Source organism: Neolamprologus brichardi, chromosome 22 (genome assembly GCF_056152115.1).
Source record: "Neolamprologus brichardi isolate AB-2024 chromosome 22, ASM5615211v1, whole genome shotgun sequence".
Classification (NCBI taxonomy): domain Eukaryota; kingdom Metazoa; phylum Chordata; class Actinopteri; order Cichliformes; family Cichlidae; genus Neolamprologus; species Neolamprologus brichardi.
This window is the reverse complement of record NC_142124.1, coordinates 12,015,665-12,028,365: the sequence shown is the minus strand read 5'-3', so window position 1 is coordinate 12,028,365 and position 12,701 is coordinate 12,015,665. Positions and strand designations below refer to the sequence as shown.

Sequence of the window (12,701 nt, the reverse complement as noted above, 5' to 3'; positions counted from 1 at the left end):
GACAGAGAGAGGCAGAAAACCGGGGCAACTATAAATAGCATCCTAGTGATGAGGGAGAGAGGAGATGCCATAGAGACCGAGAGGATGGAGAGGTGAAAAACAGACCCAAAGAATGAGACGCTGTCTTTGTCGATTTCTTGTTCACAGCTCAAAATTATTGTTTTATTCATTACTCAAACAACTGAAGTCAGAAACAACCAATGCATGTGCAGCACAGCCATGAACATAATTAGAATAATAAACCCCAAGAGAACCACATGTACACGGTAATTTTTGGCTCTTTGAACAAGCAACCCGCTGCATTTACAAGCCGAAAAACAAAACACAGAAATGAAAAGGAAATGAGGAACACACTTCCCAGCTGTAGCGCCAACAGCTGCAGTTCATCCCATCAGAAAGGATTGCATACGAAGATGCAGCCGAGCAGCAGACAAACTAGGAGTGACTCCATTCAGTCAGCACACTCACTGCCAGAGCCTTCTGTGCAATTATAATACTAAACAGCCCTGTGTTTCATTTAACACTGATTTTAATTCAGTGTCACCATACTGACTGGGCTTGTATTTGCACTGGGAAAAGGAAAATGTGAGTCTTAAGAGGAAAATTTTATTTTTATTCCTGCTTAGAAACTACTTTGACATTTTGGGAGACACATTTATTTAGCTCTCATGCAGAGAATGAGACAAGATGAGATGAGAATACTGACGCTCATATTTTAGCACTGAGGGGGAGCTAATTTAGCTAAGTCCAAAATATAATAAAAAATACACTTATTAGCATCTCTAAAGCTTAATACTTAGAACATTACATCTATTTACTATATATAATACAAGAAGAAAGTGTAAAAATAAATTTAGAGATGCTTAAAGGCAGATTTTGAAACATTTGGACATAGCTAGCAGTTTCCCGCTCTTTTCCAGGTTTTGTGCTAAGCTAGCTAAGCTAATATCTCAAGGCCACAGGTAGTGAAACTCTTTACAGGAAAGATATTTCATTCTCTAAAATGCTGATCCATTTTAAATGCTGAAACACAACTCCTCTAGCATGTTTGGGAATCACATAGCATTTTTAATCTTAACTTGTTAAAGCAGTTTCAAAACAACGACAGTGTTAGCGATTAGCAGCCTGTTTAGGTTTAGTGTTCTTTTTTGTTCCAGCTTCAAATTGTTATTGTTTTATTCCTGTTACTTACATTTTACATGCAACAGAATAAATAAAATGTACCTAAAAGGATTGAATAACATGGAATTTGTAAAATAAGTAATTATTGTGGGTTAAATTCCTGTCTCAGATTAAAAATATCAGTATAAATGTTTTTCAATGTATTAAACAATATATAAATAATAATATTAAAACTGTTAGGTAATTATCAAATTATAAACTTTCCCTATTTGTGTTAATATCTTTATAAAAAAATTTTTTTTTTGGAATATTGTTATCCTAGGGATCAACAGAGATATGTTAATAGGTCCAATAACTGCTAAGAGGAGAAAGAGAGTATGAGAGAGTCATAGGTTCATCTAAGGTAACATGATAGAGCTGAAAGTGCTACAATAGAACACAGGGATTAAGTTTTCCTCTCTCACACACTAGAAACATTCATTTTACCACCCCGGAAACCTGACTTTATAGTTTACACAGTAACGGTGGAGCCACAGAATTGCATGAAAACAAACTCTGTAGATAAAATTAAAGGAGCCACACTTCTAGCCTTAGTATTTAAGAGAAATGGAAGCAAACTGAGGATGACATGCAGGATTATGTTGCCTCATTCTTCTAATTTTGCACTAAGTCTCATAAAAAGTGTTTTAAAGATTAAATAGCAAGAGATGTGCAACACAAAAAAGGCTAACACACTTCTAAAATGCTATATTCGCAAACCTAATATTTAAAGACTTATCATCTAAGTTGTCTCCTTTTCTTGTTTTGACAGTAGCTTCTTTGACATCTTGAAAAATACTTCAGCACACATTTATTTCAGGGAAATGTTCCCAAGAGCAGCAGCATTTTTTTTTTTTGCACTAAAAGCCCATTAGCTTAGATTTATATTCATGCACTGTAAAAACTATAAATGTAAGCAGCTGCATCATCTCGTCCTGTTACTACAAAGTGCAATATCATAGTGGTAAGAGATCAAATTCAGGCCAATTCAATCAGTCCGACAAATTCAATAAAACAGCGATATACTGCAAATTATAGCAGACAAAGTCGATGCATGGGTAAATACTGGATAAATGAATAAATTTCAGATTATAAATAAATAACACATAGTTCATATAGTATCATTTTAAACAGATAAGTGTCGATATAATACATAAACAGAAATATATACTCTGATTGGTCAGTCCAGTCTGCATTTGGCATGTTATAAATGTACATCGACTATCCCCTCTGACACTTCTACACTGCAAATCAACACTGCTTCCACATGGCACGCATAAAGAAGAGAACACATGTATATCTGCACCAGCGAGACTTAAATATGCTAAATAAACCTTCTTTTTTTTTTTAAATGAGGCGTCTGAAATTTCATCAACCGTGGGGGTCGCCACTTGGTCAATTTTGCTGCTAAAATATGTAACACACACACAGCGGCCTATCCTCTCATCCAAACACATCAGTGAAGGACGTATAAATTAATCAGCATCACATGAATTGTTAATGCAAGGAGCTTTGTTTCCCTCCTGCAGCTCATATCTGGGTGTAAATATTAAGCGGCCGCTGTGATAACAGCAAAGCTGGGCCTCGTTTGACAGCTGCTTGCATTTGGACGACAGCTGTGGTTGGTTGTGAGTGTGTGATGGCGGCAGGTTAGGTCAGAGCTGTGTGTGTGTGTGGCTGTATGCAGAGGGCCAGCAGCAGTTTTTTAATGCTTCTACATCCTCATAATGATTGAGAGTTAGCTAGTTAATACAGGCCATGATTTCCCAGCAGGACTTAATAGTAGAGTTACGGCTCCCAGTCGTCATCATGGTGCTGCGATGCTATGATGACTACCACGGTGAGGATGGTGCACAGCACAATGGAGGCGATGCCAACCGCCAGGCTGATGAAGGAGAAGTTGCGCGCCTCGCGGGAGGCTATTTCCGCCGTCACCATGTCCCCTCTGGCTATCGCCGTACGCACCTAAGTGAGAAGGAGGGAGGAGAAATTCGAAAATGTGTTACGCAACAAGCAGATACACGAGTGGGAGCAGGAGAGAGTCTGAAACAGCATGAATGGATCGATTTCACTGCAGCACAGGCTGAATGTGCAGTAACACCCTATAACATCATATAGAGCTCAGACCGGTGGGTCCATGCCCTGTCAGATCAGCTCAGCGCGCAGCCAGCTGAGCAGGCCCAGAGGAAAAAATCCATTCTGTCCCGTTGCACTGACAATGGTGCAGTTACGTAATGATGTGGTCTGTTGAGTGCATGTTGGTCAGCACAGTCTGCCATTAGATATACAACAGAGCAACATAAAAGTATGAAAGTCACCAGACGGAGCTCTAACTTTACACCACCTGCACGGAAAAACAGCATTTAAAAGAGAAATAAACTGCGCCTGCTGATGCAGATGATGTAGAAGTGACATCAGTGAATCCACGCAGTAACATTTTCCATCTGCTTTTTTTTTTTTTTTTTTGGTATGATTATGAATCACAAAATACTGGCTCCTGATTTGCAGTTGGTAAATTCATAGCCACGTCATTTTCTGTATTTCAGATCCTATCTTGGCAGGAAGAAAGAGCCACAGCCTGTTTTGACACAAACAGTCAAGGGATGAATGATCTTTCCTGACAGTCACATGCAGCTGGAAGGCTTTTTTTTTTTTTAAATTCACAACCCATTAAAAAGATAAAGATAAAATAATTTTGCCTGAAAACTTTTATATATGTGCTTTCCACATGCCTAATATGTACTTATTAAAATTATATTAAAATATACGTCAAAGCTTGAGATAATCTAGTTTTCTCATTTGTAGCGTCACAAAGTGTGAAGTATCTCATTCTTCTGCGACTAAGGGCTCCAGTGTTGCCCCAAAAACGAATTACAAAAAAATAAAATACACAAGACATCCCCTACAGACTGTAGATAAAAGATGGAAGTAGGCACCCACAGGACCACCGCAGTAGATGTACCACAGATTTTTCACACAATGATGTAGTTCTGCTGTAAATTTGGACATTTTGACGTGGAGGTCTGAGGAAAACTGTAGTTTCTGTCACATTCAATAACCAACACATGTCAAAGCCATAGATACGCAGTTCTGCTGTTGCCTTTACTGAGGTGTTCGCTCATCAACAAATGTGTATTCTTTCAGAGCTTAAAATAGTTCCACAAAATGCAATATTTACAGTGCAGTGAAAAAATATTTGGCTCCTTCCTAAATACTTAGTTTTTTGCATATTTGTCCCACTTACATGTGTCAGACCATCAAACAACTAGACAAAGATACCCTGAGTAAATATAAAATTACATTTCTGATTTCATTTATTAAGGGAAACGGTTAGCTAAACCTACCTGGCCCTGTGTGAGAAAATAACCGCACCCTATACCTAATAACTGGTTTTGGCAGCAGGAACTTTAATCAAGTGTGTGTGATGCTTGGTGGTAAGACTTTCAGATCACTGTGTAGGAATCTACACAGTGATTCTTCACAAAATTGCTTTTATTCAGCCAGATCGAAGCGTTTTCCACCACAAACAGCCCGTTTAAGGTCATGCCAAAGCATGTCAATCGTTTTAAATCCAGACTTTGACTCAGCCATTCTAAAACCTTCATTTTGTTTATTTCTGAGCTATTCAGAGGTGAACTTTCTGGGTTGTTTTGGCTCATGCTGCATAACCGAAGTAAACTTGAGCTTCAGGGTGTAAACTGATGATTTTCAAGATTTTCTGGTAGACAGCAGTTCCATCAATTACAGCAAGCCCAGAGTCCAGAAGAGGCAACCCAGCCCCAGACCATCACCCTACCATGTTACTCTCCCATTTTTGTCCAGTCTCTTTCTTACTGTTGAACTCTGACCTTAACTGAGAACCACGAGGCCTGCAGCTCTTTAGATGTTGTTCTGTTTCTTTTGTGACCTCCTGGATGATTCGTCGATTCGCTTTTAGAGTAATTTAGGTAGGCTGGACACTCCTGTTACTCCATTTGTATACAGTGGCTCTCACCGTGGTTCACTGGAGTCCCAAAGCATTTGAAATGGCTTTGTAACCCATTCCAGACTGATAGATGTCAGTGACTTTGTTTCTCAAGTGTGTTTCTTCAGACTGTGGCATAATGTGTTACTTTTTGAGATCTTTTATCCTTCTTCAGGAAGGCTAGTTAACTTTCAAAAAATGTAGGGCATGTAAATAAATTTGGATAGCTTTTTATCCCTCAATCAATAAAATCATAATTTAAAAACGTTATTTTTTATTTGCTCTGCTTATCAAATATTACAATTTGTATGATAATATGAAACATTTAAATGCAAGAAAGATACCTGTTCTGTTTACTGAGAACCTCACTGCTCGGCTGTTTCTAGAAATTATTGAGAAATTACTGGAAGTAAAATATTCTCTTAAATATTGATTTTATAGAGTCTTGTTTTAACGTGCAAAGAAAGAGCTTTAAGTCACTGAAAGCTTTTGTCTTATTTTACAGGACGACAAGAAAAACTGCAGGATTTCTATCATTTATCATTTTAAATGGGAGCGTCTGCGTTTGCAAATAAAATGGCTTTAAAGTGAAAATTCATCGCAAAGTCATCTGTAAAGGTGATATTATATCGATATGAAAGCCACAGATGAAAAGGAGACTATGAAGCAGCATTAACCTGCACTGCTTTGATGATCGCAATGATGCCTGTTGGCCAGAAGCAGCAGACAGTGGTGAGCACGGCAATGGGCAGGTAGTCGTGCGGTGGTCGGCGGTCCATTAGGGTGATGCTCGGTGGCATTTGCATGGGGTGAATCTGGCCCGGTGGGATCCCCGGGTGAGTTCCTCCAGCCGGCATGTAGGGCTGACCCTGAACAGAGAGAGAGAGGAGGAGAAGATGGAGAGCGGTGCTTTTAAAACAGTCCAGCAGCTTGCAAAGGTCTTTCCACACCAAAACACAGAGGAACACGCTAATGTGAGTGAAGAAGGGCACAGCAGCCGGGCAGCGAGCCTGCTAGGATCGCTGGTGTCAGAAGGGGCATTCGGATTTTTGATTGTCTCATTTTTAATTTAAATGAATTTCTCACAGTTGGACGTTGGAGGCGACCTAATCGTGGCGCCGAGGCACTGAACATTAGCTCTCTATGCCAAGTGGACAATTTTAGCTTTATTTTAAACCACCTGCGGAGCTGAGACGTGACTGCCTCCTGCACCGTACAGTCATATCTGTAATTACCATTAGCTGTGAGACGAGATATCAGAGTGCAGTGCCGCTTTCAGCCTGTCGGGATTAAAAATTATGTTCAGTACTTGGGTTTTTTTCAATTAGCTGCAAGAAACGCATCACAATTCGCTCTGCTTGAGCTGTGCATGTTTATCAGCTCAGCAGCCCAGACAGAAATACATTTTTTAAAAAAAGGAAAAAAAAGGAAAAGGATTTTGTGATTTTGTGCTGCAGTGCAGATTTTGCTCTCGATATTATTCTCCTCGCATTCAAACCCACGCTGCTTTTAAGAAATTACCGACGGGAAGCTGGACAGCTGCACTTTCAGATGTCTGATGATTCACAGTCTCTTTCCGAGGCCTCGTTTTACGACTTTGATGTTAGTTCAGGGTAAAATATAAATTGTTTGATCTATTAACATGGACGAACGTGTGGCTGTAGTTCAAAAATCCACTGTGTTCTCCAGCAACAATGAATGGGCAAAGAGTACAGATTGGTCCTTAAAATAAATGATGTTGAAGCGTAATAGTTCAACCAAGGACTTATGTCGTCTGCTCAAATGGTCTCATTCCTGTCATTACTGTTATTAATATATTAGAATACTCCGAAGCTCCCAGGACAGTGAGATGAGACCTGGAGAGGTAAAACTCTGCTGCAGAATTAGAAAAACAGGAAAAGATTTAATATTTATCATCCTCTGACCCCTCAAATATCCCCATCTGTCAGAGATGCTAAATTTATGAAACCACGGCACTTGTTTTATTTTTAAAAAATGAGCCTCAGAAAAACAGTAGAAACTGAACAATACAGAGAGAAGCAGCTCTACTTGTCCTTCACCCCTCCTCCACCTGCAAGTACTGGCCTTTAACTTCAGTTTAAACTTATTTAGTGCTGCACATGTTTTAGTTCCTCCCTGCAGTCATCAACTATATTGTTAGTTTACAGTTGTACTGCACTTCCTTTGTTTAACATACAAATTCCTCTTCGATCTGCAGAGCCCTTGATGTCCCATGTGGGGACATTTTTAATTTCATGCACGCAAATTATTGTCTTGATAATTTGGAATAATGCTCCTCTAATGATTTCACAGTATTTTGCAACCCAGATCCGAGCTTGAGTGTCATAAGATGCTCTTACGCATTGGCATCGTCTGTTGTGAAGGACATCTCCTGTGCAGCCAGTTATTCCTGCTGATAATCGTGTGTCTGTGCAAAAGCAGCAGCAAAGCCCAAAGAAAAAATATGGATCTCTTTATGCAAAATTAGCTTCTCTTAAAATCTAATTGTCTTGTTTATGAAGGATTTGTGCACAAATTCTTTTTTTAAAAAAGCCTTACAATGACGCAACAAAAGATTTTGTTGCGTTTTTGTTGTTGTTGTTTTGTATATGAGTTGATTTAAAATCTGCCAACTCAATTAATTTTAGTGGCTTGAACTGCTGCTCTGTGACTCATTTTTCAAACTTACGGCTCCTGTAATGTACGAATATTGTATTGGCATTTATATTCCACCTCAGTGACGCACTCAGTTATGTATTAGAGTGTAAAAAAAAGCAGTATAATTTATGTAATGTGGGTTAACTGATTACATTGATATTAATTAACTGACACGTCAGCTTTCATGTATTATAATTTATGTGTGGCTTCCAGACGATCTTTCACTTTAAGCACACTTTACCACGAAGTACCGATTTCACCCGTCAGCCTCAAAGCTCAGAGAAATATCTCGATTGTTATGAGAATCAAACAAACACAGTCAGCCTGTTTTTGCTGGAAAGCTGCACACAAAAATGAAACCACATGTCCTCTAGCCTGAAAAATGTCCTACGCTTTTATATAAGTACAAGGACAATCAATGCAAATTACTTCAGCCTATTAATGCAACAACGTGCAGAATTAGCCTGCATGTTTACGTCCCTGTCTGACCCTCCAAAATTAATGAAATGAAAGCAGCACCAAAGAGCTTATTCGAAACACTGCTGTGTGCATCATTAATCATTAAAAATGATCATTCATCATCATTAAAAATATTTAAAATCATACGTGAGGCTCTTTGTGGGCTGGTGGGACACGAGCCTGATAAATAAAGACATGCTCGCTGGAACAAATCAGAAGGTTTGTAATTTTCCTTTTTCTGACTGAGCTTTCCAGACATTTATTGCTGATTACGTGGGGGAAAAAAGAGACATCGTTTGATTAATAAATGTCCAGCTAATTGACGCAACAGCAGGTGCCACAAACGAAGCAGAAAATGAGCAAATTACTTCACAAAATGTGCATTTTCTCTGAAGATAGAGACAAGCCTCTGAGATAACAGAAGAACGTTTGATTCCCTGCATAATAACCATCAAATGACATTTAGTGGATCTTACTGAGGAGTGAATTATGGACAATTTTAAACGAGCCGGAAAGAAGTGTGGAGGTTTAATTCTGTTGCAGCCTGCTGTCAGAGCTGTGAAATCTTTCAAGGCTGTGTCTCACTCACCGATGCCATGGGGTAGACGGGAACGTAAGCTGTGCACGGCTGCAGCTGAAGCGGGTAGCCCGGGTGGAGGTATCCCACAGGAGGGTGCGCCATGGTGCCTCCCGGAGCCTGGGTCTGGACAGTGTAGCCCTGCGGGGCTCCCGGAGGCCCCATCGGGGCACACTGGAACTGAGTTTCTTGGAGGTATCCCTCTGAACCCGGAGGAGGAGGCGGAGGAGGGTAGTTGGGCTGGGTGCCCGGCACGGGAGGCATGTTGGGGTGCTGGGGCATGTTGGGGTCCTGTGGGCCGGGCAGGTACGGAGGAGGCTGCATGGTCTGACGGCCAGAGTCATCGAGCCCTGAGAGTGGAAGAGGGAGGAAAGATGAGGAAAGGTAGGTGAGCAGTCAGAAATAGACAAGGCAGAGGAAGAACAATAAAAGAAACAGATGCAAGAGCGAGAGCGTGTTATCTAACTCGAGCACGGCTACACGTGTGTTTGCATGTTGGCTCTAATATGTCTTATTTCACTGCCGAGGAGGAGAAAAAAACAATTACACGGAGCACAGCTCTTCAGCAAGACTTAAAAAAGCAGCTACAAAGCCTGACATTTCCAACCTGCGCAGGCTAATGATGACAGTGATTGGCATTTTCACTGAGGCAAAGGAAAAGAAGAAAGGTCTTTTTCTCTGCTTATCCTTCACAAAGAAGTTTATTAGCAGCAGAAATTTGTCATTTCAGGTGTCGAGAAACACGCCCCGAAGCATCTGTCTGCTTCTGGACGTCTGAACACTTTAATGCTCACACCTCTGCTCCCTTTGTGTTTGCTTAACACTGAAAACAACTGAGAGGGTGTTGCGTTGTCGAAGCGGGGAGGTGGCTGAGATAATCCAAGTTGACAGGGACATGAGGAGGAAGAAAAGGAGAAGAAAAAAAAGAATGGAGATGGATGGAGGAATAGAAGAGGGAGGATTTGATGAGACATGAAGAAGGAGAGCAGGAGGCAGTGTCAGCGAGCGGGAGAGAAGCTGGGTGATGAGGGATGACGACTTGTGCGCTCGGGGGACCGGTTTTACGTAAGAGGCCCCAACCCTGTCACAAGCAGGAAGTGGACCAGACAGAGACAGAGGGGAAAGGAGCGAGCACGAGGAGGAAGACACCGTTGAAAGGTCATCATGTGATGAGCAGAAAATATATCAGAGTGTGTGTGCAGCATCTTTGGCAATTATAACTTGAATTCCATATAAAATAACATGAGACGTCACATTATTTTCTTCTTTATGATAAAGATCTTAATAGCGCAACGACCTGCATCCAGATGAGAGAAATAAAACTGTGGGCACACTGAAGCCGAGTAGTTCATTTAATCGCTCATCATTACTCTGCAAAATGCAAGCACGCACAGTGTTTTGTCATCACTTCAACAACAGATTTAAGCTAAAATACACATTTTCTTCTGTTATTTCACTGAATAAATAATGATAATGTTTCTTTTGAATTAAATCTCTTCCATTTTCTGCCTTAATGTTTGAATTCTGTGCAGGAATAGATCACTGTCTTAAGCAAGTTGTCTGCTACTGATCCAATTCTAGCCATCATTATAGATCAATAGTTTTTTAATCAAATATATATTGATTTTTCCCCCTTTCCATTAAACTGTAATGCTTAAACATTAAAGGGACAGTACACCTCAAAATCAAATGTAGATCTAATTTATCCATCTGAGTTGTTTTGGCACGTGCCAAAAGGGATCAGGTGCAGAAATGCTCCTCTTCTCTTGGATATAATGGAAGTAAAGTACTGCCTTGTGGTGCTCAACATGCTGGAAAAATAGCCTATATTGGGGAAAAAAACAGCAGCAGCACCTCTTCACAGAAATAATGACCAGGTTACTCAAAAAGAAAATCTTGATGTGAGCAGTTTCATGCGGAAACTCCCAAACGACTCCAGCCAGCTGCATGAAAGTGTCAGCCTGTCCAGGCGAGGCTCGTGACAGAGTGACGGCATTTAAACATTCATGGCTTCCTCTCTCAGATCAGCTGTAATGTCTCACAGCTCAGCAGCCATCTTGAAACATCCCTGGACTCTTGTTTGGCCAGTAAAGTTTAAATTTGCCTTAATCAGTGATCACTGGGACATAAAACTGCAAAGTTGAATCTGTAGCATCCATCTATCTTCCATTTGGTTGCATTTTATTCCAAGTAAAGTGAGCATTTCTGAGCTGGTTTGGTGCCGATATCATAAAAAGTCACACTAAAAACAGCTGAGATCAATAAACAGCAGGTTAAGGCCCGAGGTAGGATATGTCTGATTTGGGGTAAAGTGTCCCTTTAAGGTCGCAGTCAATCTGCAGCGCCCACAGCTGCAGATTTTACTGACCAGAAGCCGTCAAACACACCTAATCAGAAATATTGATTTTCTCTGTTGAGTTACAACCTGAGACATTTTGAGCTGTGGGAAAAGCTCAGGTGTGACTGGCCACGTTAATGTTTGATGATTCACCCAGAAGCACGCACAGAGCTGTGGCAGTGGACACCTGAATGTGATGCTGCCCTCAAGCCGAGTCTGTCTGTCATCAGCAAAATGCCTGTAATACTCTCTTCTTGATGCATTTGCTACTTAGAAGCTTGGAACAGTTAAGTAATACCTGTACACCCATTTAGCTGAACACATTAACATCCCTGCTGTTTTTTAATGGTTTTGCATTCCCATGAGTGTCTTCTGAGCATCAGCAGATGTCCATCCATTGTTTAACTATAGCCTCTCAGATCTGATTAAAGCACAAGACAGCGGTCACGTTTACAGCCTGCTCCACATTATGCTCTTCACACTCCTGAGGCAAGATCAGGTGTCATCATCTACTTAGTTTTACTGTTTATTTGAATATTTTTAAGAGGAAAGATGCAGGTCACCAGCAACATCAGTAACTGGTGCTTCAAATTCTAAAATATTAGAAAGTGGAAGGATTAAAGTGTGTGTGTCTTTGGAAGAGAGGCTCGGGTTCACGAGCAATAAATGGTTGTTAAAGGCGTGCACGCGCAAAGGACACCCACATCCTGTCTATAGACGTAGGCCAGTGCGTAATGATGTGAGACATATATAACAGAGGGGAGGAAAAATAGGGAACAGGGAGTCCAGGAAAGATGTGAAAGCTCACTTCAGTGAAGAAAATCTGAACATGAAAATAAACTAGATGTAAAAGAAATACATTCAGCAGATACACACAGAAAGTCTGATGATATTAGTTTAAAGTCTCCACGGCCCTGCGGTTATTTTTTCCAACCCCCACCGAAGCTGCACCCACACAGCGGTGCATCATCTTGTAGACACAGCAGAAGCAAAAGCGGATGGAGAGGTTGACAAGGGGGCAGCTGGGAAAAGCGCAGATGACAGCAAACTAGAAAAAACCAAAACACACACATATATATAGGCCGATGCTCTGGATCTGCCTTCGTGCTTCAGACAATTAAAACGCCTCACCGTGCTTTTCTGACGACATGCTTTCAGATCTTCTGTCCGCCTCCTTTGATCGGATCTATTTTTTTTTCCTTTACTCCAGTTGGTGGTGAAAATCCTCCTTCAAGTGCGAGATTATGCAGACTTTTAATCCAAACGTGTGCAGCCCATCCTCAGGATGTTTTCATCTTTATTTCTTTAGCGGCAGTAACAACTTGAGGTGTTTTTTCTTCTTCCTTTGTCGCTTTAAACCCGGCTCTGTCACCGCGCACAGCTCCGTTCAGCTCCCCCTCCTCTCCTCTCTGTGCGCGCAGGGCAGTCTAATAATGTTTCTCCGCTAACGCGTCGCTGTACATTGAATTAATGAGACACAAAGCTATCGCTGTCTTAAAGCGACAGCTCGGACTCGGGCAGCGCGCACAGGCAGCAGGCTGGAA

The 12,701-nt window shown here is 41.0% G+C and overlaps 1 protein-coding gene across 1 annotated transcript; it reads right to left on the bottom strand.

The window, feature by feature from the left end:
- Positions 1–133: 133 nt before the first annotated feature.
- Positions 134–12,692, bottom strand: prrt1 (proline-rich transmembrane protein 1). Its single transcript, XM_006788064.3, has 4 exons — positions 12,289–12,692; positions 8,832–9,169; positions 5,803–5,994; positions 134–3,126 (listed from the first exon to the last, which is right to left on the bottom strand). Exons 1-4 carry the CDS (start codon positions 12,305–12,307, stop codon positions 2,950–2,952), a joined length of 726 nt encoding a protein of 241 aa, XP_006788127.2. The 5' UTR covers positions 12,308–12,692; the 3' UTR covers positions 134–2,949.
- Positions 12,693–12,701: the final 9 nt, after the last annotated feature.